The sequence below is a fragment of the Cervus canadensis genome, chromosome 15 (assembly GCF_019320065.1).
Source record: "Cervus canadensis isolate Bull #8, Minnesota chromosome 15, ASM1932006v1, whole genome shotgun sequence".
Taxonomy (NCBI): Eukaryota; Metazoa; Chordata; class Mammalia; order Artiodactyla; family Cervidae; genus Cervus; species Cervus canadensis.
Genome location: NC_057400.1, coordinates 53,390,756 through 53,413,399, shown reverse-complemented (window position 1 = coordinate 53,413,399; position 22,644 = coordinate 53,390,756). Strand labels below are relative to the sequence as shown.

Here is a 22,644-nt window from a genome sequence, read left to right as displayed (position 1 = left end):
TCCATCTTCTTAACTTCTCTCCTTTGTTCTGAATCTGCTTTTTTTTTTAACTTAGCAGTGTATTTTGAACATTTTTCCTTGCATGAAAACTGTTCTATAAATGTCCCATAATTTGTTAATAAATCTCCAGTTAATGTGTTTTAGGTTGTTTTTAATCTTTACCTTTTTGTGCTAGTATCAAACTGTTCTAATTATTGTAGCTTTATGGTTTATTTAAATATATAGTAAAAGTAGCTTTTTTTTTCCATTCATTTTTATTAGTTGGAGGCTAATTACTTTACAATATTGTAGTGGTTTTTGTCATACATTTGACATGAATCAGCCATGGATTTACATGTATTCCCCATCCCGATCCCCTCTCCCACCTCCCTCTCTACCCGATCCCTCTGGGTCTTCCCAGTGCACCATGCCCGAGCACTTGTCTCATGCATTCAACCTGGGCTGGTGATCTGTTTCACCCTAGATAATATACATGTTTCGATGCTGTTCTCTCGAAACATCCCACCCTCGCCTTCTCCCACAGAGTCCAAAAGTCTGTTCTGTACATCTGTGTCTTTTTCTGTAAAACTAGCTTTTAATACTTATTTTTCTCTGTGCTGTGCTTAGTCGCTCAGTCATTCCAACTCTTTGCGACCCCATGGACTGTAGCCTGCCAGGCTCCTCTGTCCATGGGGATTCTCCAGGCAAGAAAACTGGAGTGGGTTGCCATGCCCTCCTCCAGGGGATCTTCACAACCCAGGGATCGAACCCAGGTCTCCCACATTACAGGCAGATTCTTTACCATCTGAGCCACCAGGGAAGCCCAAAACTTAACTCTCAAGCAGTTCATTTTCTAGAATAATGATATATTTAATTTGTAATGTTCTCCAACAACCCTATTATGATTTTAACTGTAATTGTGTTAGATAAACTTTATAGTAGCTAGAATTTTAATCAGGATGGTTTTGATAAGAATAGATGAATTTTGAGTGCAGAGTCTGGCTGAAGCAAGTTTTAGGTCAGTGTCCTGGATTGCAAATCTGGGAGTCCATGAACCTAGAACATATACTTAATTGACTGCCGTTGGGGCCTTGGAGTATTGCCATGGAGTCACTCATAACCATGGTTCTTGGATTTGTGGATTGTGAATCCTTTTTAAAAGCATTTGGAAGATGTGTGCCGTTATCCTTCAAAGGTACATAAACATAGAACTTTAATACAATTTTAGGATATTAGGAAACTCCTGAAATCCATTTATGGATCATGAACTAATAATTTCTGCTTTGGGAACTAAAGAATACAAAATAGAGTAGTCAAGTAGTCGGAAAAATCTAGTTATGGGTTATATAACATAACTTGGTTCAGTTGCTAAGTCCTGTCTGACTCTTTGCGACCCCATGGACTATAGCCTGCCAGGCTCCTCTGTCCATAGGTTATGGTAGTGTCTGCAAAGAAAATAATACTTTTGTGGTACATGGATTGATAATCAGATATTGTAACCAACTAGTAAGAATACTGAATTTTCCTGATGACACTGGAATGAGGATGAGGACATTGAATAACAGCCTTGGAATGCCTAGGCTAACCAGGGAGTAATTACAGAGAATTGCATGGACAGAGGAACCTGGCAGGCTGCAATACATGGGGTCACAAGAGTCGGACACGACTGAGTGACTAACACTTCCACTTCCAAGGAAGACAAACAAGCCAGGGTGGTTGGACAGAAAGTGAATTTTTGAGTCACTTAGACCTGAATCTGAATCTCAGGTCTGCCCCTTACTGGCAATCAGAATTTAGGCAAGTATTGCCATATTTCTGAGTCTAAATATATTACAACTGCTATTAACAATGACAGTAATAAACTACACCAAGAACATAGAGCCTTTCTGAAGTGTAAATACTAGGCTATTGTTAATAAGAAGAGTCAGGGCAGAAGAGCAAAGTGTTCAGGGTGAATTTGGGGTTTTTTTTTTTTTTGATAGTTAAAGCATAGTTCAGCAAAAGCTAGTCCTTATAGAATGTTAAGACTAGAGGCCTGAGTTGAGATTTCACTAAGAAAGCCAGTATTATTGGTAATCATCAGAAATTTAAGAAAAGGACTAACGAGCAATTATTGCAGTTGGAGAAGATGTGTGCTTTAAAGGAGTACCCAAGAGACTGTATTGCCATTTTGTAGATCATTAGTATTTTTCAGTAATCGTAATAGCAAGGACAACTCACATTTCTTGAGAACTTACTCTGCCAAGACCTACACTAAACACCTTATATGCATTTTGAACTTTACAACAACCCCCAGGAGGTAGATAGCATCTTTATCTGCAATTTATCAACGAAGCAGTAGGTTATAGACTGGTGAGTGGTGGATCTAGGATTTATTCCCGCATTTAAGCATTAAATGGTTACCTCAAGTTAGTATACTGATGTTTTTGCCATGTAACCAAAAAAGTTCAAATGAGTAGGAATTTTTTCATAATCTTCACCATGTACAGAATTTATTTTGAAAATGGGGAATTTGTTAAGGTTATCAGAACTGCCCTCTTCCTACATCTGTATTTCCGTGTAACAATGTTAACTAAAGAAATACAAAATTCTAAAGTGACTTCTGATGCATCAAGCATTAGTTTTTTTATTTAATGTTTTTATTGTGGTCTGAAGTATGTATTCTTATAGATTACTTTTTCAGTTAACTGCATTCAATTAAAGGAATATTGATCTAAACATAATTATTAATATTTGTGTGTATATATTCAAGCATAAGAAAAAATTCAGTCAATCCATTAAATATTTTATGCACATAAGTCCAAATGTTTTCTTTCATTTGATTAGAAGTTTGTCAGATAAGAAACATAACATCTTTAGTTTTGCTAAAACTAAAAATTAATTTTTACTGTAAGAACTATATCATGTAAGATAATCTCATCTGAGAGCAATCTATTTTTTATTTGTCTTAAGTAAAACTGACATCTTAGTAATCTAAGGTGTCTTTTCTTGGCTGTTAAATCTTTTGTGGGGATATTTAAGAGAGTGTTGAGTTTAAAATAAATATTTTAAATCTTAAAGTATTTTTATATTCAACTGTTTAAAAACTTGGTTATAATCTATAAATTTTTCTAAGAAGATTTGAACGTGGCTTTAGTGAATATACTGCTTTAGAACTTGAATTATGTGTTCATTTTCTTTATCTAAACTGTGAGTGCTCCTTATTTGTAATATAATATGTTAGTGAGAAGGAGGGAAAAAAACTAGTGCCAAAAAGATTTTGTGATAAGATCTCTATGTCTGAAGTCATGGTCTAGTTAATTTAAAAGGAAAGCGAAATTCTGAAATTCCTTCACTAGCAATCAGCATTTATTGAGACCCTTTGGATTCGTAAAAATATTTATGGTTACAAAAGTATTTTACACTTTTTATATGATTAAGATTTAATTTCCTTCCTTATTTTTGGTTTGGCTTTCCTTTGTCTGTTTTCTTCTCCTTTTTTTAATTGGAAAAAAAAACACTAATAGAGCCAAATATAAGATGGTACCACTGTTTTCTCCTTCTTTTGTATAATCTTGTTGCGTGTCTCTACATAAGCTGTTCTGGCCACTCATCATAGTAACCAGCTGGGCCATTTCACCTGCTGGAGCCATTAAAGAGGACTCTCTCCCCCTAGATTAATCCCCTCCGACATTAGTTTTTTGCACTGACAACTGGAGCAGGCATTCAGAATTTGCAGGTGGCCAGTGTGACGCACATAATTGCCTACAATTTTAGGCAATGAATAAAAATGGTCTACATTACTTGTCAAAGGTTGTATATGCAGTGCCAAGTGAGATCTATGGGAAGCCTTTTAGGGTTTAAAGAACAGTTAATAGCAAGGCTGCACAGGGCTTTTTTAATCATAATGCATTTGTAATATAGCACTTTGATCTTCTCCTTGTAGGAAATGGTGTTACATTAGCCACTTTTAAACATTTATGAGTGAAATTCAGTTATAGAAGAGTAAAAGTGATTATTCTTAAGCAGAACATGTTAGATTTCATTAAAAGTTTTTAGCTTGCCCCTTCCTTGTTAAAGTCTGTGGGAAGTCTTTTTCCTGGAGGGTTTCAAATCAGGATCTAAGGATATAGAGCTTTTTCCTTATTTTTCCTGTTGGTAACAGCAAGATTTGTAAGGAAGGTATACTAAATATTGAGGTAATTTAATAAGTAGATATTTATAGAAGACTCACTGATTTATGATAAAGTAACATACATCAATGAAAATCTAAGAACTCTATTACTAATAATTGTATATTACAATAAAATTTGAGAAATGAATATTTAAAACATACTCATAAGTTACCTTTAACAACAACAACAAAAAACAGATGACTCTCAAACGCACTTCTTCTCGAAGAGCTAAGTTTGACCTTTCAGACCCAAGAGCCTTTTATTAACACCTGCCTGTAAGGAGAACCTTGCCACACGCAGCTTTTAGATTCAGAACCACAAAACTGATGAGGAAAGGCTTGAAGGGTTCAGTTTGTGTCACTTGCTGTTTGCCGTTTCCATTTCACAGATGATTAATCTTTCTGTGAAGAAAGGCCAGAGAAACAAAGCACATTGGGCTCTTCCTGCAGTTACTCCTTCTGAATGCACACTAGCTTGCTAACTAAAAGGCCTTTAGATTTCCAGCAGAGAGAGATGTTCTGAAAGTGAATGCAGCTGGTTGGAGGTCACCAGTGCAGGGCTCTTGCCATTGTGTAATGGAGGCTTTGGCAGGTTGTGGGAGGGTGGGGGTTTGGAGCCAGGGACAGGAGAAGTGGGCAGGGAGAAGGTGTCGGCAAAAAATTAATTCAGAATTAAAAGGGTTTTGGTCAGCTGATTTAATATTTTGGAGGCTAGATCATCAATAATAGGCTCAATTTCATCTATTTTGTTTTTCTTTTTAAGGAAAAATTATAATTCAGTATTTCTCTAGTATCCCCCCATTTCCTAATTAATAGCATGTTAATCTTGCAATTAACATTACTCAATAGTATTGATATATTATTACCTCTTGTAGACTTTGGTGTGTTTTAATTGTCTTGAAAATTTTTAAGATTATTACTGACTTTGCTAGTATTCCACATTTCACATGTTAAAATGTTAATGCCACATTAATGTTTCATTGCTATTTGGTTTTTTTAATAAGATATTGAAAATGATTATCTGTGTGACTCAGTTCTCTTTTCATAAAAAAGTTGACTTTATTTTTATTTTGAGGGTTTGAAAACTTTTAATTTTAATATTTAGTATCTAAATGCTTAGTATTCAGCTTGTATTTCCTTTTTTCCCAATTGTATATAGGACATAATGTGCAAAGTCAAATCCTGGGTTATAGATCAAAAGAAACCTGTTCGATTCTATCATGATTGGAATGACAAAGAGGTAAGTTATAAATATGATGCCATCTGTTATTACCTTTGATTTCTTAGAGAACAAGTTAAAGTTGTCATTATTTTTCACTTATTATTATGCCTAGTAAAACTTTATTTCTCTCAGTGATTTCTTATTCCCAAACTTGTTATTTTTTTCTTTTCCTCTACTCCTGATATTTCATAACAACTAATCTTTAAGAAACAAAATCTATGAAAATAAAAATGGCTACTTGTTTAAATAGAATTTTCTTTCAAGTTCTTCAATGACTTTATTTACTCAACTTTTAAAAAGGATTGTTTTTCTGTCTCCCACTTTAGATTGAAGTATTGAATAAACACTTATTTCTGACTTCAAAACCAATGGTCTACTTGGTTAATCTTTCCGAAAAAGACTACATTAGAAAGAAAAACAAATGGTAAGTTTTTTTCTCTCCAGATATACCCTCACATTTATCTATACACATGCAAACACACACATATGTACTTACTGCTATGTTTGATTTTAATACATTTCTCCTTATTATTAAAAACTTTAAAATGGAAGGGAAAGCTTTGCCTGTTGTTAACATTTTGAGATGAGTCTCTGAATGATTTACACTGAGAGAACTTAAAAGGGGAGAAAAGGAATACATTAGGCAGTATCAAATTATATATATTTAATTATCAAACTTAAATTGAGTAGACATTGATGTTTTTTCCTGTGCAAAATGAGAATAAATGTAGTTAGAGCAATAAAACTTTTTAATCTAGGGTATTTTAACTTTGTTGATGTTTTATATGACTTTAAAATACCTGCTTGGGATCGTAGCTGGACATAAGTTTTAAAATCCAGATTGAATGCTTTAAAAACATTTTTTTAAATTAAAAATACTCTATGGTGGAGGGAAAGATCAGGTATTTGTTTAAAATATACAGACGTAAAAATGATGCACTCATGTATTGATTGTCATTTTTGACATGTAACCAAAATGTGCAAGTTTTCCTTTTTGTTCACTTGTAGCTTCAAAAAATCATATGTTCATGTAACATAAGGGCATGTACACATTTGGCATCATACTCACTGGAGTCTCAGTATTTTATGCTATTAAGCCTACAAGCCAAAGCTATCCAAAGCAAAATATCTGAATTCTCCTAAAATATATTGTCGTTTTTTCCCCTGTACTTCATTAAGTACTTAGATGCACATGGTTTCAATTTTCCATTAAAAATTCTCATTTCCATATGATATCAAAGAGTGAGAAGCTTTAAACTGAAAAATAAACATTCATAGACTGGAAGCCAAAACAATAATTAATGTCAGATGGTTAACTCCAATAAATCATTAGAATAAATTCTGTGAAATTACTGCAACTAAAAATGCCCTCTTGATATTACTGTAAGACAGTTTGTGTTCCTGATAGGAAACTGAATTTGGCCTCTTTATTGGTAATGTTCCAGAAAGCGTAAACCTGACATGAAATTTTAGTTCTGACTGGTCAGTATCCTCTAACAGATAATTAACTTTAAAATAAATAGTTCTTATTTCTTATATAAAATTCTTATAAATTTCATGATTGATATGTTAAAAATTGTTACCTTTGGGAAGGAATTTTAAAATATATTGTTTGACTTCAGTTAGTAAATCTCATTGTAGTGCGAATGGTAAGGTTCCCTGAGGCTCAGTGAAACAATACAGACATCAAAGTTTACATGAAAAGGATGAGTCAGTTTCCTTGCCCAAAGGGGCTTCTCACACCTGTATTTGGATGATTACAGGTAGAACTCCCTGGCTCTAATTGTATAGTAAATACCATTTCCCAGACCCTAATGGTAGACAGACTGCTTGGGAGACGCCAGTCTGTGATTTAGCTGTCGCCAGACACCCCATGTTTTTTGTGAGACCAGTTGTGATGATGATATGGTTATAGCCAATTGAAAGTAAACTCTTGTCTAAATAGCAAATTTTAATTTATAAAAATGTAGAGGTATGGATGATCCTATTTATAAAACCAAATATTGGATTTTATGTGTAACTAATGATCTGGTTTGGGGGAGTATGTATGTTTGGTGGAGGTTGCCGGTGGGGGGGTGGGTCAGATCTTGTGGAAGTTAGTGTAATTGTAGCTGAAAGATCAAAGACTGGGTAACTGAGTGATGTTCCAGAAGAGAATTTACCACATAGCCATTTTCTATACAGTTTCTGCCGCCTGCTGTTCCTATTTTCCCTCAAGCTAGCCATTGACTACCCCCTGTGCATCCCTGCTCGTAAAAAATGATTGAGGAAGTATTTGTCATGTATTTATGAGTGGGAAACATTGTGTGATAGGGAATGGCATCTACTGGAGCCAGAAAGATTGCCATTTTCCTTTCATTCAGCCACTCTGCTACAGCTTTAAATCCTCTGTTTATGCAACACAGCCTTTGTATTAAAGTGCAGCATAAATTTTTATTATGAAGGATATGAACACTAGGTTTTCATCACTTATAACATTGTGAGCAGATGTCAATAGTTAAAATATATTTTAATTGCTAAATCCTTTAAATTTGTGTCAGCATCTTGTTCTTTGGTAATGTTTATATCTCAGCTCCATTTGCATTAGTTGCTCCCTTAGCAGAAGAAAAGGGTTTTTTTTTTTAAGGTTATTAAGTAATATAATGTAGCAAATTAAAACCGAGGCAGGAAGCAGTAATAAATATTTTCGTGGGTCTTTTAGATCTGGAAAACTATTTTAAATGGTTCAGGGAAGAGGAGGAAGAGTGTGATTCTGGCCACAAGAGGAAGACTAAAACTATATCTTAATTACTAAAATTCACTTTAAATTTAAATGTTAACGTGTTATTTTTCAATCCTAGGAAAGAAGTAAACATTTTGAAAGATAAGTCTATTGTGCTACTGAGTAGGTGTGTTGACCTTTTTGAAAGATGTAAACACCAGAATGGCCCCAAGTATCACTGATTTTATCAATGTTGAATTAGTCATTTCATTCATTTATGATTAAGGCCTAGCCCCTGAAGAAAAGCTAACATGGCAGCTAGGTTAGTTACAGGTGAGTTGTGATCAGATGACAGTAAGCAAGGTGTTATAAGGGAAATCCACAGAAACCTTTGTTATTATTCTATATTGTTATGCTTTGAATGACTAAAACTATGCAGCCATTGTTACTATGTTGTTGTGGTTGTTGTCTTTGGCAGATGTCAGTGATTTTTTAACACTTGAGGATTTCGTATATTAAACATGATCGGTTACTTATAACTAAGATTTATTACATGCAGTATTAATTTTCATTTGAGATTGCCTGCTAAATCATGGTGTCAAGCAGGTATAGGACATTAGTCCTGCCAAACAGTTACTTAATTAGGGAGAGTAAATTGCAGTCTTTGCATGTTTGTTGCTCTGTTAGTATATGCTATCTAATTATGAAATCTGCAGAACAAACTAATTTTGTGCACCTACATAGCTTTCTATTATGCTTCATTTTCGTGTTCTCTTGTCCCCATCCTTCTTAAAATTGTTAATAAAGGATAATTTTATTTTATTGTTTATTATACTACATATTTATATTCAACTGGAAAGTATAACTAAAATTTAAGACATTCAGACTTCTTGTGTGCCTGTGTGTTTTTATAAACATGCATTTGCATATGCCCTGGTGGGCTTGTGGTCACGGAACATTATTCTCTAATATTACATAAATCAATTAATCTGAGTGTTGAAATTTATTTGATAGGTAGACCGGACTTGCAGAGTCTTCTAAGCTGTTATATAATGAAGGGCAATGTGTCAGGTTCACTAAATGAATTTTGAATAGAAAAATGTTTTATTAATTTTTATTTTTCTATGATTCAGTCTTTCTTATCCCAGCTTTTCTGTTTTTGTTCATTTTCCACATAATTTGTAACTAACAACTAAACATAGTTTGGCAGTACTGTACAGTGTGTACCTGGCCAAGGAGAGAATCATGGAATAAGCCCAATATTTCCTTGACTTTTTGAACTATATGTAAGAATCACAGGTATTACATCTCAGCAGTTATTTACAAAGGGGGGAGTGTGAACATTTTTGCATATAATTTTTCATGTGTGCTTAGTCGCTCAGTCACGTCCAACTCTTTGTGACCCCTTGGACTGTAGCCTGCCAGGCTCTCTGTCCATGGGTATTCTCCAGGCAAGAATACTGAGGTGGGTTGCCATGCCCTCCTTCAAGGGATCTTGCCAACACAGGGCTCAAACCCAGGTCTCCCGCATTATAGGCAGATTCTTTACTGTCTGAGCCACCGGGGAAGCCCAGTTTTGTTTTGTTTTGTTTTGTTTATGTATATATAACATAAAACAAAACTATATTCATGTATTTTACATGCTATTCAGGGAAAAAAATACCTTTCAGATATATAGGAATAGTTTGAGCTGTAGTATCTATTGGTTTCTTAGGCTTTCTTGTATAAGCTCATCATATATTCACAAAAAGTATGGATGTTGACACATGAGCACACTTTACACAGCTATTATAATTATTGCTGTTCCTACAGGTATTTAGTTGTTTGTCAACTATCCATGGAGGTAATACTGAATGATCATCTGCCATACTGTGAGCCTTAGGTTTTATTTTCCGATTTATAGTAGGAGGTCTGACAGAAGTTGTTCTACCTAATTCATCCTTGAACATTGTTCTCCACAATACATATTATGTACATTTCCATTATGTCTTATCAATAGGAGTAGTATTCACCACTATAGGAAGATTTGTTTACTGATTTCCATTATTTCAGGCTATACACTTTACATGAGCAAAAGTCCACTTCCACAATTATATTTCTAGAAGGTTTATATAACCTTCTTCACACAGCATTTTCTTGGATTTTCAGGAATGCTGTGATGTATTCTGTAAAACTCTTATGAGAAGTCTTCAATTTCTGACAAGATTATTCACTGAAGCTAGAAATTTAACATAGATTTACTGCTTTGAAAAAAAATCATTGTTGTACATTTGATTTACTTGAAACAAATAAAATGGGAATGATTAATTATTCTTAAATAAATTATTCATTTTAGTTCAGGAAGCTTCCCAAATAGATATAAAATTAGGTTCAATTCATGTAAAGTTTTCAGGAATATACCCTAGTATCTAAAGCAAGATTCACAAGTATAAGATTTTTTTTAAATGTTTCCCTTTATCATCCACTAGTCTGGCAAAGTAAAACCCCTGAAATATCCATATAGTGTTTCTTTGGGATTATAATTTCTATTTAACATGTGAGAAGTTTTTTAGCTGAATTAAATTTGGAAAGCTATAATTTGTAATTTTTACTAGAGATTGCTTTATGAGGACTACTGCATGTTTTCTTCATTGCCAGATAGAAAAGGGTGGTAAGACAGGTCAAGGGTATTCTGGAAGCCTAAACTGAGCTATTCTTTTTTTCACTATGGGATTGATTAAATTGGTAAATCCTATACAAAAATAGTCTTAATTTTACTGAAGTAAGTTGTAAATGAATCTAAAAAGAAAATATTTTCTTATGACCCCTTTTTGTTTTATATTTTCTTGTTTTTGCTACTGAATAATTATCAATTAGTTATTTTTTAATTTGTATTATGATAAAGCTTTGAAAGTATCATATGCGCTATGAATTAGGATTTCAAATAATTTATAGTGAATGGATTTTGTGGAGTTGACTGTTTCTTAATTTTCATGATCAAAATCTTGAGAGTTGAAAAGAATGTACTAAAGCAAGACAATCTCTTCATTACAAAACATGGAAGGCTGAAAAAAGTAGGAGGGAAAAGACCTTTAGCCATTCGGGAGTGCTTTTATTTGAAATGCCCTTTGGAATTTGTAAATATATGTATATGTCATAATACTTATGAACTTTCCTGGTTTTCATTAAATTGTTTTGGGTTACTAGTTCACAGTTTCATAGTCCTGTCAAAGATATTATTACCCTAAAGCACATAGTCATAATGAAACCAAATCGCACGTCTTATGCCATATTTGAAAAAGGTAATTACAGAAGAAAGCACATCTTTTTATATGGATATAATGCTATTGACCCACCATATTAGGCATGGTAGGAATTGCCCCTGGCCTATTTTTCTTTTTGCCCAGTACAGTTTATAGACAATAATTTCTCTTTGCAAGATTGTTCATTGAATTTGAGAAAGAGATACTTTTGGGAGAGTCAGTTTTTATCTTCATTAGCACCATCTGTTGACTTACTGATTTATGAGCAATATGCTTTATCAAATGTGTCAGGACTTTCATCTTTTTAAAGTAGCTGAAGAATTTCACTGTATATATTAATAATAGGGAGAAGTTTTACAAATTTTCTTCTAGCTTTAAGAGAATAAAGCTCCTTTAAAAAAACAAGTGTTCTCTAGGATTCTCTTACGAAATTAAAACATATATTCTCCATACATGCACACACACACACATATCTATATAAACTAGGAAATGAAAGGCAAACTTTGGCATACAGCTATATAATGTTTCTCAGATCACAAGTGATTTTCATGTACAAAGAAGTTTCTCTGCCTCTCTACCTGACTCTGGTGAATACTGCAAGTTTTGTTGTTATTCTTAAAATCTGTGTCCCCATAGATTAAGGATGGCTGAGTTAGATTTTGTTTCTAAAACTATGAGTTGAGGTGAACTACACTCATTAAATGGGAGTTTTGAATAGTAGTTGGTAAAGGTATAGAGGAGAATGTTGAAGCCCCCGAATCTTAGGACTGTTGGTGATAAGAGGGCAGGGCCTTGTGAAGACCGAGGAAGGGAGTCTCACTGCAGTGAAAGTGATCTCAGTAACATTGTTTCCCGGGAGAAGGCTGCAGCAAAGAAAAGGCGAGAGGCCGTCTGGGGCGGCTTCGGTGTTGCGCCTGGTGTCCTTCCGCAGGACAGGACAGGAGTGTTACTTTCTGTGCCCTTCTCTTCTGTGGGCTCTCCTGGGTCCCCGGTCATAGATCTGCCTTTGGAGATGCTGGTGTAGTCTAACTATATTGTAAGTTCAGTAGACTTCTGAAGGCTAGACCAAAATGCTGGATACCATTGATAACATTGGTTCTACAAGGAAAGTGAGTTCTAAGAAACTTAGAGCATAAAGTCTATTTATAAATTAGGTGTTATCAGGAATTTTGGTGTATTAAGAATACAACTACTTTAGAATTTGAAATGCTAGTGTTGTGGTCCTTAATTGATGCTAACTGGTTCTTTGACCTCAGGCAAATGATAGCCTTTTAGTATTGAAGACAGTTCACCAGAATGTTCACATAAAATGTGCTCTGTATAAACAGTATTTCCCAAATTTAATTAGCATAACTCAAAAAGAATACAGTAATAGAAAAGGGACTTGTTAAGTCTTCTACGTGTGTCTTGGGGGATACATTCTCTTGTTTTTTCTTTCCATTATGTAGATAATGGGAAAAATGTATGCTTTGAGACAATTGTCATCCAAAACAAACTGAGAACTGTCTCTGTTGTGCATTATGGGTAGCAATAAGAGCCTTATCACCGCCATCTTCCACAGGGTTCTGCCCTCATCTCATACTAAGGTTAGACCCTGTGACTTCATCATTTGCAGTGTAGAGGATTTTATTGTCATTCAAAAGAAGAGATGCCTACGCAGATTTCTTCTCAACTCTCATATGTAGGTTTATCATGGTAGGATTTTTTTCTAACTGTGGGACAGTCCAGAGCATTCCTGAGGTTACAGGTACACAATTCATGAGCAACTTTTCTGGATTGAATTGATGATGAGACCTGGCCTTTGCCCTGCTCTCATTCCCACTCCATACCGCTACCGCTTGAAAATAAGTCTTTTTTGGATGTTACCACGCTCTTGTCTTTCTCACAGTGGGCAGCTATTGCTCTGGCTAGAATGAGAACAAAGTGGAAATAAAACTTACTTGTAGAATTGGCATGTCTATATTGGAAGCTAGTTACATTACTCAAAATATTACACTTCCTTATTCTAAATTGCCTAGAAAGCATTTCCCCATCAAAAACATTTGATTACAAAATGCCCTCAAAAGCCTACTTAATCCACCATGTAGTAAAAATAGTATAGTTTGGGTGAAACATATTTTGATATCTGACCATTTTTATTATCAATATTAAAATTCTGCTAAAAAAATATGTTTCAGGATAACTGACACAGGAACTCTGAGTACACCTCTGTCTGTAAACCAGGGGCTGCACATTGGTTGTCTTTTTAATGCTTTATCAAGAAGACAATTAGCTTCATAAAAACTGTCATTATGAATTTAAAATTTATAGACTCATATGAAGACTGTGAGCTCATCAAGGAGATAGGTACTATGTTTCCTTTTTCCTTTTCTGAGCAAATAATCATTGAGCCTGACAGAAAAAGCCTTTGCCCCCATAGAGGTTATAGTCTCATGGGATAACAGACAGCTAACAAACAAATATTTAATATAATGTCAAGAAATTATTAGAATCACTTTGCTGTACACCTGAAATAATACAACATTGTTAATCAACTATGCTCCAATATAAATGAAATAAAACATTCTTTTAAAACAAGAAAGAAGAGGTAACCTCAGTGGCTTAATTATATCACTATTTCACTTGATCATTTTTTTTACTTAATCATTTTTATAAAATATTTCTTCATCTATGTTTATGATATCTTCATTATACTAGTGTATATTTTTGAAATCTCAGAATTAATATTTAAAATTTATAATTTTTCTTCAAAATTATTAACTTGAACTTTTTTCATCATATCTCTCACATTTTAATGTCTTTTTCCCCCCATTTCCTTTGCCACAGCCCTATCATATATAATTTTATTGCTCTAAGACTATCACTCTATCTACTTTTTTCAGATAAACCTAGCATGTAGCATAATGCATAACTAAAATTTAGTTAACAGCCAGATTATATTTGCTCAATGAATAATGTTGGGGTGTTATTTATGAGTTGTGAAAATTAGGCTGCCAGAATTTTTTATCTGGTTTTTAAAGTCTGTCTTTTGGAAATTTTGCCTTTCTCATTTCAAAAATAAAATGAGAAAGGTAAAATAAAAATAATAACTGTCTTCCTCATGAAATTGTTATGACTATTATATCAGTTGATACACTTTGATCATTTAGGATAGTAATTGGTACATAGTAAATTCTGCCCCCATAATTTTCAGTGTTTACAAATGAATGAAAAAATAAATGCATGAATTAAATAAGTAAATCAAGGTAACAGGGTGCTGTTTTAGTTAGGGTGGTCAGAGAAGGCCCTTAAGAAGTAAGGGAGTACACATGACAGAGGAGGGATCTGAGGAAATCTCGGTCTGGAGAGAGGAAACGGCAAATGCAAAGGCAAGTGTGATGGAGCATCAGAAAAAGAGTGTAAAATATGAAGGCAATCACTTCGTAAGAGCCAATAAATTCTTATTCAAATACATTGCAATTAAAAAGATTAAAACATATCCTAAATGTGTTCAAGTATAATTTGCAGTTATATAGATGATTTCTATATGGTATAAATTATATATAGTATAAATTTGCCATTATCAAGGTTGCTGGGAGAAATATCAATAACTTCAGATATGCAGGTGACACTACCTTTATGGCAGAAAGCAAAGAGGAACTAAAGAGCCTCTTGATAAAAGTGAAAGAGGAGAGTGAAAAAGTTGGCTTAGAACTCAACATTCAGAAAACTAAGATCATGGCTTCTGGTCCCATCAGTTCATGACAAATAGATGGGGAAACAATGGAAACAGTGACAGACTATTTTCGGGGGCTCTAAAATCACTGCAGATGGTGACTGCAACCATGAAATTAAAAGACGCTTGCTCCTTGGAAGAAAAGTTATGACCAACTTAGACACCATATTAAAAAGCAGAGACATTACTTTGCCAACAAAGGTCCATCTAGTCAAAGCTGTGGTTTTTCCAGTAGTCATGTATGGATGTGAGAATTGAACTATAAAGAAAGCTGACCACTGAAGAATTGGTGCTTTTGAAGTGTGGTTGTTGGAGAAGACTCTTGAGAGTCCTTTGGACTGCAAGGAGATCCAACCAGTCCATTCTAAAGGAGATCAGTCCTGGGTATTCATTGGAAGGACTGATGCTGAAGCTGAAACTCCAATATTTTGGCCACCTGATGCGAAGAACTGACTTATTTGAAAAGACCCTGATGCTGGGAAAGATTGAAGGTGGAAGGAGAAGGGGATGACAGAGGATGAGATGGTTGGATGGCATCACCGACTCGATGGACATGAGTTTGAGTAAGCTCCGGGAGTTGGTGATGGACAGGGAGGCCTGGGTTGCTGCAGTCCATGGGGTCGCAAAGAGTTGGACATGACTGAGCGACTGAACTGAACTGAAATTTGTTTAAAATTTCACCTTTTCTTTTTGATGGTTGTCTGGCAACTTGCTAACCCATACTATTACTGGCAAATCACTTTTAAAAGTCGCTTGATGTATGACCTCAATGAAGTAGGTTGAACTTTACTAAGAGTAACAACCTACATTTGTCAAAACTTTACAGTGTTTCAATTTACACTACTTCATTGGATACTCAGATCTTGAAATGGCCTCAGACACTGTTATTCACCTTGAATTAAGGTTTTACTACAATGAAGCATTTTCATAATTGGATTAAGAGATCTGCATTTTAGTTTACTAATGGGTTAAGCTAACAGATAAATAAGTTTTGTGTTTCCATTAAAGAGATACAAAAGTGCCTTTTCAGTACTTTAAGTGTTTGTCATTAATATAAAGGGGGTACTCATCAGTATTCCTAGGTCATTATCAACATTTCCTTAGAAATTCTTTAAAGAGAACAGTCTGTGAAAAACATCTTTGAGTTTAGTTCATTTTGAAATTTAAAAGGACAAGATCAAATAGCATCTGTCTGTTGGTAATTGTGTTTTCCCCAAAGAGCCTATCTGAATGTATGAAACATGAAGGTCACTAGTAGTTTCCATATGTAATTTATATTTAAAATTGTTACCTTTTAAATTGTGCCATTTCACTTTTCTCTGTCCTGTCCCCACCCTCCCATTAAATGACAGTGACTTAGCTCTTCGTGTACCAAACCAAAAGGGGGGCACGTAGCAAAGCATCATTATTGAGTTCCTGCTATGTGCCAGGCACCCCTTTGAGTTTAGAAATCGGTGAGATGTTAATGGAAAAGTAGTGAAACATATGAAAATGTTAAGAATATTTATGAAACATAAATATTATCATGCCTATTTTACAGATAAGACAGTTGGAGAGATTCAAAACGTGCCCAGTTTCTTACAGTAGTAGAAGAAATAGACCCATTTGACTAGAATGTTTATGCTAGTCCCACACATGACACTGCAGGATATATTTGTGACTCTTCAGAAATCTTTGAAAATACTGCTTTAATTAACTTCGTGTTCTGCTATGTTTTATCTCAGAAAATATCATCTCTATCAAATTGTTTAGAGTTTTAGTTAATGAAAGGAAACAATTCTCAAGATGAAACTGTGTGTTCTTCTTAGGATAGTAAGTTTTAGCTGCTGCCATTTTTGCCTTGCCTTTTAATTTTGTTAACTATATAATATTGTTACAGCAAAATATTTTAGCACCTGCTTTAGCATCCATTTTTAAATACACCACTTATGAAAATTTTGGTGGAGAAAATACAGTGTTTCTCATTGAAGCCCATATAAAAATTGCATCAAGTTGCCACATCTAAAATAATACTACAGAAAAGACCCTAGAAAACAGCCAGCACTATGGATCAGTTCTTATATATTTATATGATAAAAAAGAATTTTCCTTTTTTCTTTCTTCTAGCATACCATGCAGTTTGTTAAGAACTATTCTTCACTGCTGAGATGAGGGAGTTGATATGTAAATGAACAGGGAAATGGGAGACTATCATGCACTAGAACAACAGATAATTAATTCATGCGCCTGAAGTGTTGTTGTGTTCGTAGTAGTCAGCATCAGTCAGGAGGTACTGAACACTTAACTACATGCATTACATTTAAGACTCTCACCAACCTTGTAGAGTAAGAACTATTACTATTTTAAGGAAGGCTAAGCAAGTATAGCAAGACTGAGAAACTTAGTGAAGAATGGTGCCAAGATTCACACCTAAGCAGTTTCTGTCCAGAGCTCTGGTTCTTTACCACTGCACCGTGCTGTCTCAGCATTGGGGCACTAGTGATGTTGGAAAGTAGACAAGGCCTGAGACTAGGTAACATACCAGCCACATTCCCTGTCACTATACATTTCATTTAGACATAGTTCATGCCCTATGAAATTTGAGACTAAAAATTCACAATAACCTGGCTAGAGAATGCTAACTGAAGGTAATATAAAAATTTTTATCTGAAACTCTATCTTTATTTTCATGAACTTATCTCTGAAAGCTATTTTCTAAACGTGTACCAATTTAATAGTCCTTTGTAGGGTCAATAACTTAAATAATTTATATATTTTTACATGGAAAATACATGTTATCAGTTCTTTTTGAAGATAAGTACTTTCTTCCACCACTTGGTAGTTTGTGTGTTTGTTTTTAACCACACAGTGATTTGTTCTATTTCCTTACATTTTCAGTAACTTCAATGTGTTTTTGAGAACTTCCTGGGAGTAGGGAATTGTGTGTGGATTTCTTTTGTTAACTGAAGTGCAAGCAGATAATTTGTATAATGTTCTGTTCAAATACTATTGTAACAATAGCAATGTAATTGAAAGAACATTATATATGCATATTCATGTTATGTGTATGTCTCCAAAGATCCAAGTCTTGAGCAAAATAATGACTACCATTCATTGAATGTCTATTATATGCTGCACTTTGGGGCCCTCACATATGTTCTCTCATTTGGTTTAACCCTCACAAAAAGGCAAATATCTACCCAAATATCTGTCTTTCTCTCAAGCACATGAGAGAAAACATTTTAGTTGTATCCTGCTGAAAATTACACAGAAACTCATACCAGCAAGAGTTTTATATAAGCAGGACTCAATATACTCTGGTTGGTTTCCTTATAACCCTTGTTTCCTCACCTGTGAAACAGAAAGAATAATAACTTTCTTATAGAATGAGAATTAAATGAAATATTTTACACATATTAAGTAAAATTATTCTGTGGTAGATAGGTACATTTGTCTTGGAATTTTTTTTTTTTTTTAGTTCTACCACTTTATGGCTACCAACCCATCTCCCTCCACCCTCGTGCACACATGCTCAGTCATGTGACCCCATGGACTGCAGCCCGCCAGACTCCTCTGTCCATGGACTTTTCCAGGCAAGAATACTGGAGTGGGTTGCCATTTCCTTCTCCATGTCTTGGAATTTAATTCTCATAATTTGATGAAAAAAGCATGTATTAATATATGATCTATAGTTAACTAATCTGTGGCATTGTAATTGTGCAATAAATTCTCTTTAACTTTCTGAGTGCTGCTTAAATAAAACACTGCAGTTAGGTTTGCTTCCCAGCAAGTATGAAAGTGAAAGTCACTCAGTCATGTCCAGCTCTTTGTGACCCCATGGACTGTAGCCCTCCAGGCTCCTCAGTCCATTGGATTTTCCAGGCAAGAATACTGGTATGGGTTGCCTTTCCTCCTCCAGGGAATCTTCCCGACCCAGGGATCAAACCCAGGTCTCCCGCATTGCACATGGATTCTTTATGATCAGAGCCGCCAGGGAAGCCCAAGAATACTAGAGTGGGTAGCCTCTCTCTTCTCCAGCAGATCTTCCTGACCCAGGAAATGAACCAGGGTCTCCTTCATTGCAGGTGGATTCTTTACCAGCTGAGTATGCATTTCTGTAATTTTCACTGGTATACAACCAACGTAGACAACTCTTTTTTTGCGCTTTTGGTTGAATGAAAAGTATGCTGTAAATGCAGTCAGGTGTTTCATACTTTCTCTCATGAGCTCAAGTTAAAAAATATCTTTAAAGCATTTTCTAACCTCAAGAAAATGCTAATTCTCAAGAAATAAAGGATAGCAATTTTCCATTTTCTTCTATTTCTTCTAAATATACAGGTTTTTATTTTCTATAATGTTCTGCCTTCTGAAATTTATAAAGGATAAAGGTCACTTACATTTTCTCTTCCTTTCACTGCATTTTTGTTTCCTCTCTCCTCCTACCAAATATATATATATATATTTTAAGGTTTGGGATCCAGTTAAAAATCTATTTAGAAATATAAGTATCAGAGTTTGTATTTGGAGAGATTTTACTATTTCATGAATGCTTAAGACTTTTGAATGGAACAGTCGCACTTAGAAAATCTTGCTGTTTCTCCTTGTCATTAATCAAGACTAATCTCTATACCTTCCCATCTCTTTCCTAATGGATTTTTCCTTATCTTATCAGCAGGTATGCTGTAATACATACCATGTAGCTAAGAAAATCAGTGGTTTAAAAAAAAGAAAATCAGTGGTTTACAAGGCAGTTCAGATAGATGTAGACTGAAAAAGAACAGTTTGTAATAATGTTTTTATTACATAAAGTGGTTTTTTTCTGAGTCTTTTTTAAAAAATATTGTGTGAAATAGTTATCATGGAATATTTCTTGCATTGTAGAACTTCACTTCAGGCCAAATCTGTGACAGAAGAAGAGACCAAGAGAGAGAATATGGGGAATATCAACCTTGTACTTCCTTTCCTATGTTAATCGCTCAATCGTGTCCGACTCTTTGTGACTCCATGGACTATAGCCCGCCAGGCTCCTCAGTCCATGGAATTCTCCAGGCAAGAATACTGGAGTTAGCCATTCCCTTCTCCAGGGATCTTCCCAACCCAGGGATCAAACCTGGGTCTCGCACACTGCAGACAAATTCTTTACAATCTGGGTCACCAGGGAAGCCCTTCCTTTCCTGTGTTCAGAGGTAAACATCTTCGTTGTCTAGATCTCTTGAAATTAGTACTTTTATAAGTTTTTAAATGTTAATTGAATAAATAGTTGAAGTCATATCATTTAATGTTTAAATATGATAAAATAATTGTTTTTCTACAGTTACTCATTTCATGTTTATGATGTATGGTGGGGAATTATTTTAAATCTATTATTAAGTGAAATTTATATTATTGGCAAAGTTTATATTTTAATGTGACTTGGTGTTGCTTAGAAATTTTGGCTATATAGTTTAAAGACCTTCAGATTATACTGGGACATTCTTAACAGCTTTACAATCTTGGAAAACTAAAACAAAAGAAAAACCAGTGCCTACTTATTATTCCTAGCTATATGCAGGCAAACATGTGTATAACTTAGCTGATAGTAACAACTTTCTTATTATTTATCACTTACAGAGGTTTTTTTTTTGGTAAAATATTTAGTTACACATTTGCTGTCTTATGGTTATTTCAGTGCCCTATTGACATCAAGGGTTACTGATTGTTGTATTAGTAGTTCCTGACAAATAGAAATTATTTGATATGCTAAGCCATTTCTGACAGAAGATATAAAGTTTTGACAAACATGTATGGCACAGCAAGTGTCCAATTCTAAAGAGCAAAATAAATGCAAACCACCATTATGGTGAACACAAACAGCCTGAAAGCAAGTTATCAGTAAGCAAATAATTGTTGAACTGTTATGAATGGAATAGGATGTTGAAATAGGGCATGATTGGCTGATGTTACATATGTCCTTGATTACCTTCCCTGTGCTTTTATCCTAATAAGTGACATTCTTTGTATTCCCTTGGATGGCTAGACAGTCTGACACTGAAGAAGAATAAATATTGCATGTGGTACACATTAAGCTGTCATCCAAGACAGCATTTATAAAAAGTAACTGGAGAAATTCATAAGAAATTCTGCACTGCTACAGTTTCCTGGCTCCAGTCATAATTGTCAAAGTTCTTGACACATTCAGGTCTTCAGAAATGATTTAGGTTTACAGTGGCTTGGTGTATGAATAATTATTAAGGATTTGTGTTCCCATATTGCCTTAGGATGTTAATGTTAGTTACTCAAATGTTGTATTTTATGGTAATTTTCATTTTAAGAAGTGTCTCCACATTGGTAGTAGTGACATATCTTCCATCTTACGGTCTTCCTTAAAAGGATTTTAGACAATTCATATATTTGAAAGGAAGAACAGGAGTTTTTAAATGCTTAGTTTATCTTTAATCTGTTGGAAAATATTGCTTGCTTGTGTTTAGTACAGGCAAATAAGTTTCAAAGTAAGTATTTTTGTTTTTCTTCTCCAGCAGCACTGGAAAGCCTTCAAATGGTCCAAGTGTTTTCAAGTTATTTCCAAAAAGCCAAATCACTACTTGGTGTTTTATTTAGGAGCCTGTTGGGCTACAGTCCATGGGGTCACAAAAGAGTTGGACATGACTTAGCAACTAAACAACAACAACATGTTCTTAATTCACATACTTTTGTAATTTTAATATAGTTTTTTAAGGCAGAGGAGTATTTTGTTTATTTCAGTCCTTATTATCTCTTAAAATTTCTTTCTGGAGGAAGATATGTAAAAGATATAATATCATACAAAAATAAGCATACCTAAATACAGAAATAAGTTACGAATGCATATTTAGGCAAGCATTTTTTAAACTCTTCTTACTTTTCCTAAACTAAAACACTTCTCCCTTTTTTATCCTTTCTATGTGGTATGTCACATAGTAACTGAAGGTTGCCAGAAAATTTTCTTTTTCATATTTCTGTAACCTGGCACGTTATTCTAAGTCTTTTGAAGTTGAGTAATTAGTATTCCCGTTCTATAATCTAATCAAGAATATAACATATTCTATCAGCTGATTACTAGGAAAATGTGATTAAGTATCAGAATGGTTTAGGATGCAACACAAATATGAAAACAAAATACAGTGTCAAGTTCTGAATTATGAGCTTTATTTTGGGGGAGGACAAGAGGTCACTCAGGATTTCTGTGACAACTACTTTGTGTTAGTTTTTAAATTGCATAATTTTAATTTGGGGTAATGTTTTGGGGGATATTGTCTTTACTTTGAAATCTAAACTGTCCATTTGAATTGAAGAAACTTTTCTCCAGGTATAACACGGCTCAACTGTTACCTATAGCTTTTAACTCTCTAGGCCACTACAGAGCACAAAATATTTGCCCAACTGGTAAATTGAACTGTAAGTCCCACTGTGGGAAATTGCTTTGCTGTGCTCCAAACAGCAGTTATCTTAGTAATTGTACCTGAATTCTTTGTGGCTAATAGAGCATAGAGTCCATTTTACAAGCAGAAAATTATTTCTCTTAAATGCTTTTAATTATAAACTCCCCAAATAAAATGTGAATCAGTAAGACTACAGTGAGAGGTTAAACTGCATCATTTTTAATTGTTAGTGCAGAAAAGTGAAATTATTTTTCTT

The 22,644-nt window shown here is 34.4% G+C and overlaps 1 protein-coding gene across 1 annotated transcript in view; it reads left to right on the top strand.

Moving 5' to 3' along the window:
• OLA1 (Obg like ATPase 1) overlaps positions 1-22,644 on the top strand; it is a 157,629-nt gene that overhangs the window by 106,555 nt on the left and 28,430 nt on the right. The window contains exons 6-7 of the mRNA XM_043487708.1: positions 5,292-5,372; positions 5,681-5,778. Of these exons, the coding sequence (XP_043343643.1) occupies positions 5,292-5,372; positions 5,681-5,778 (179 nt within the window). The remainder of the gene's footprint in view (positions 1-5,291; positions 5,373-5,680; positions 5,779-22,644) is intronic.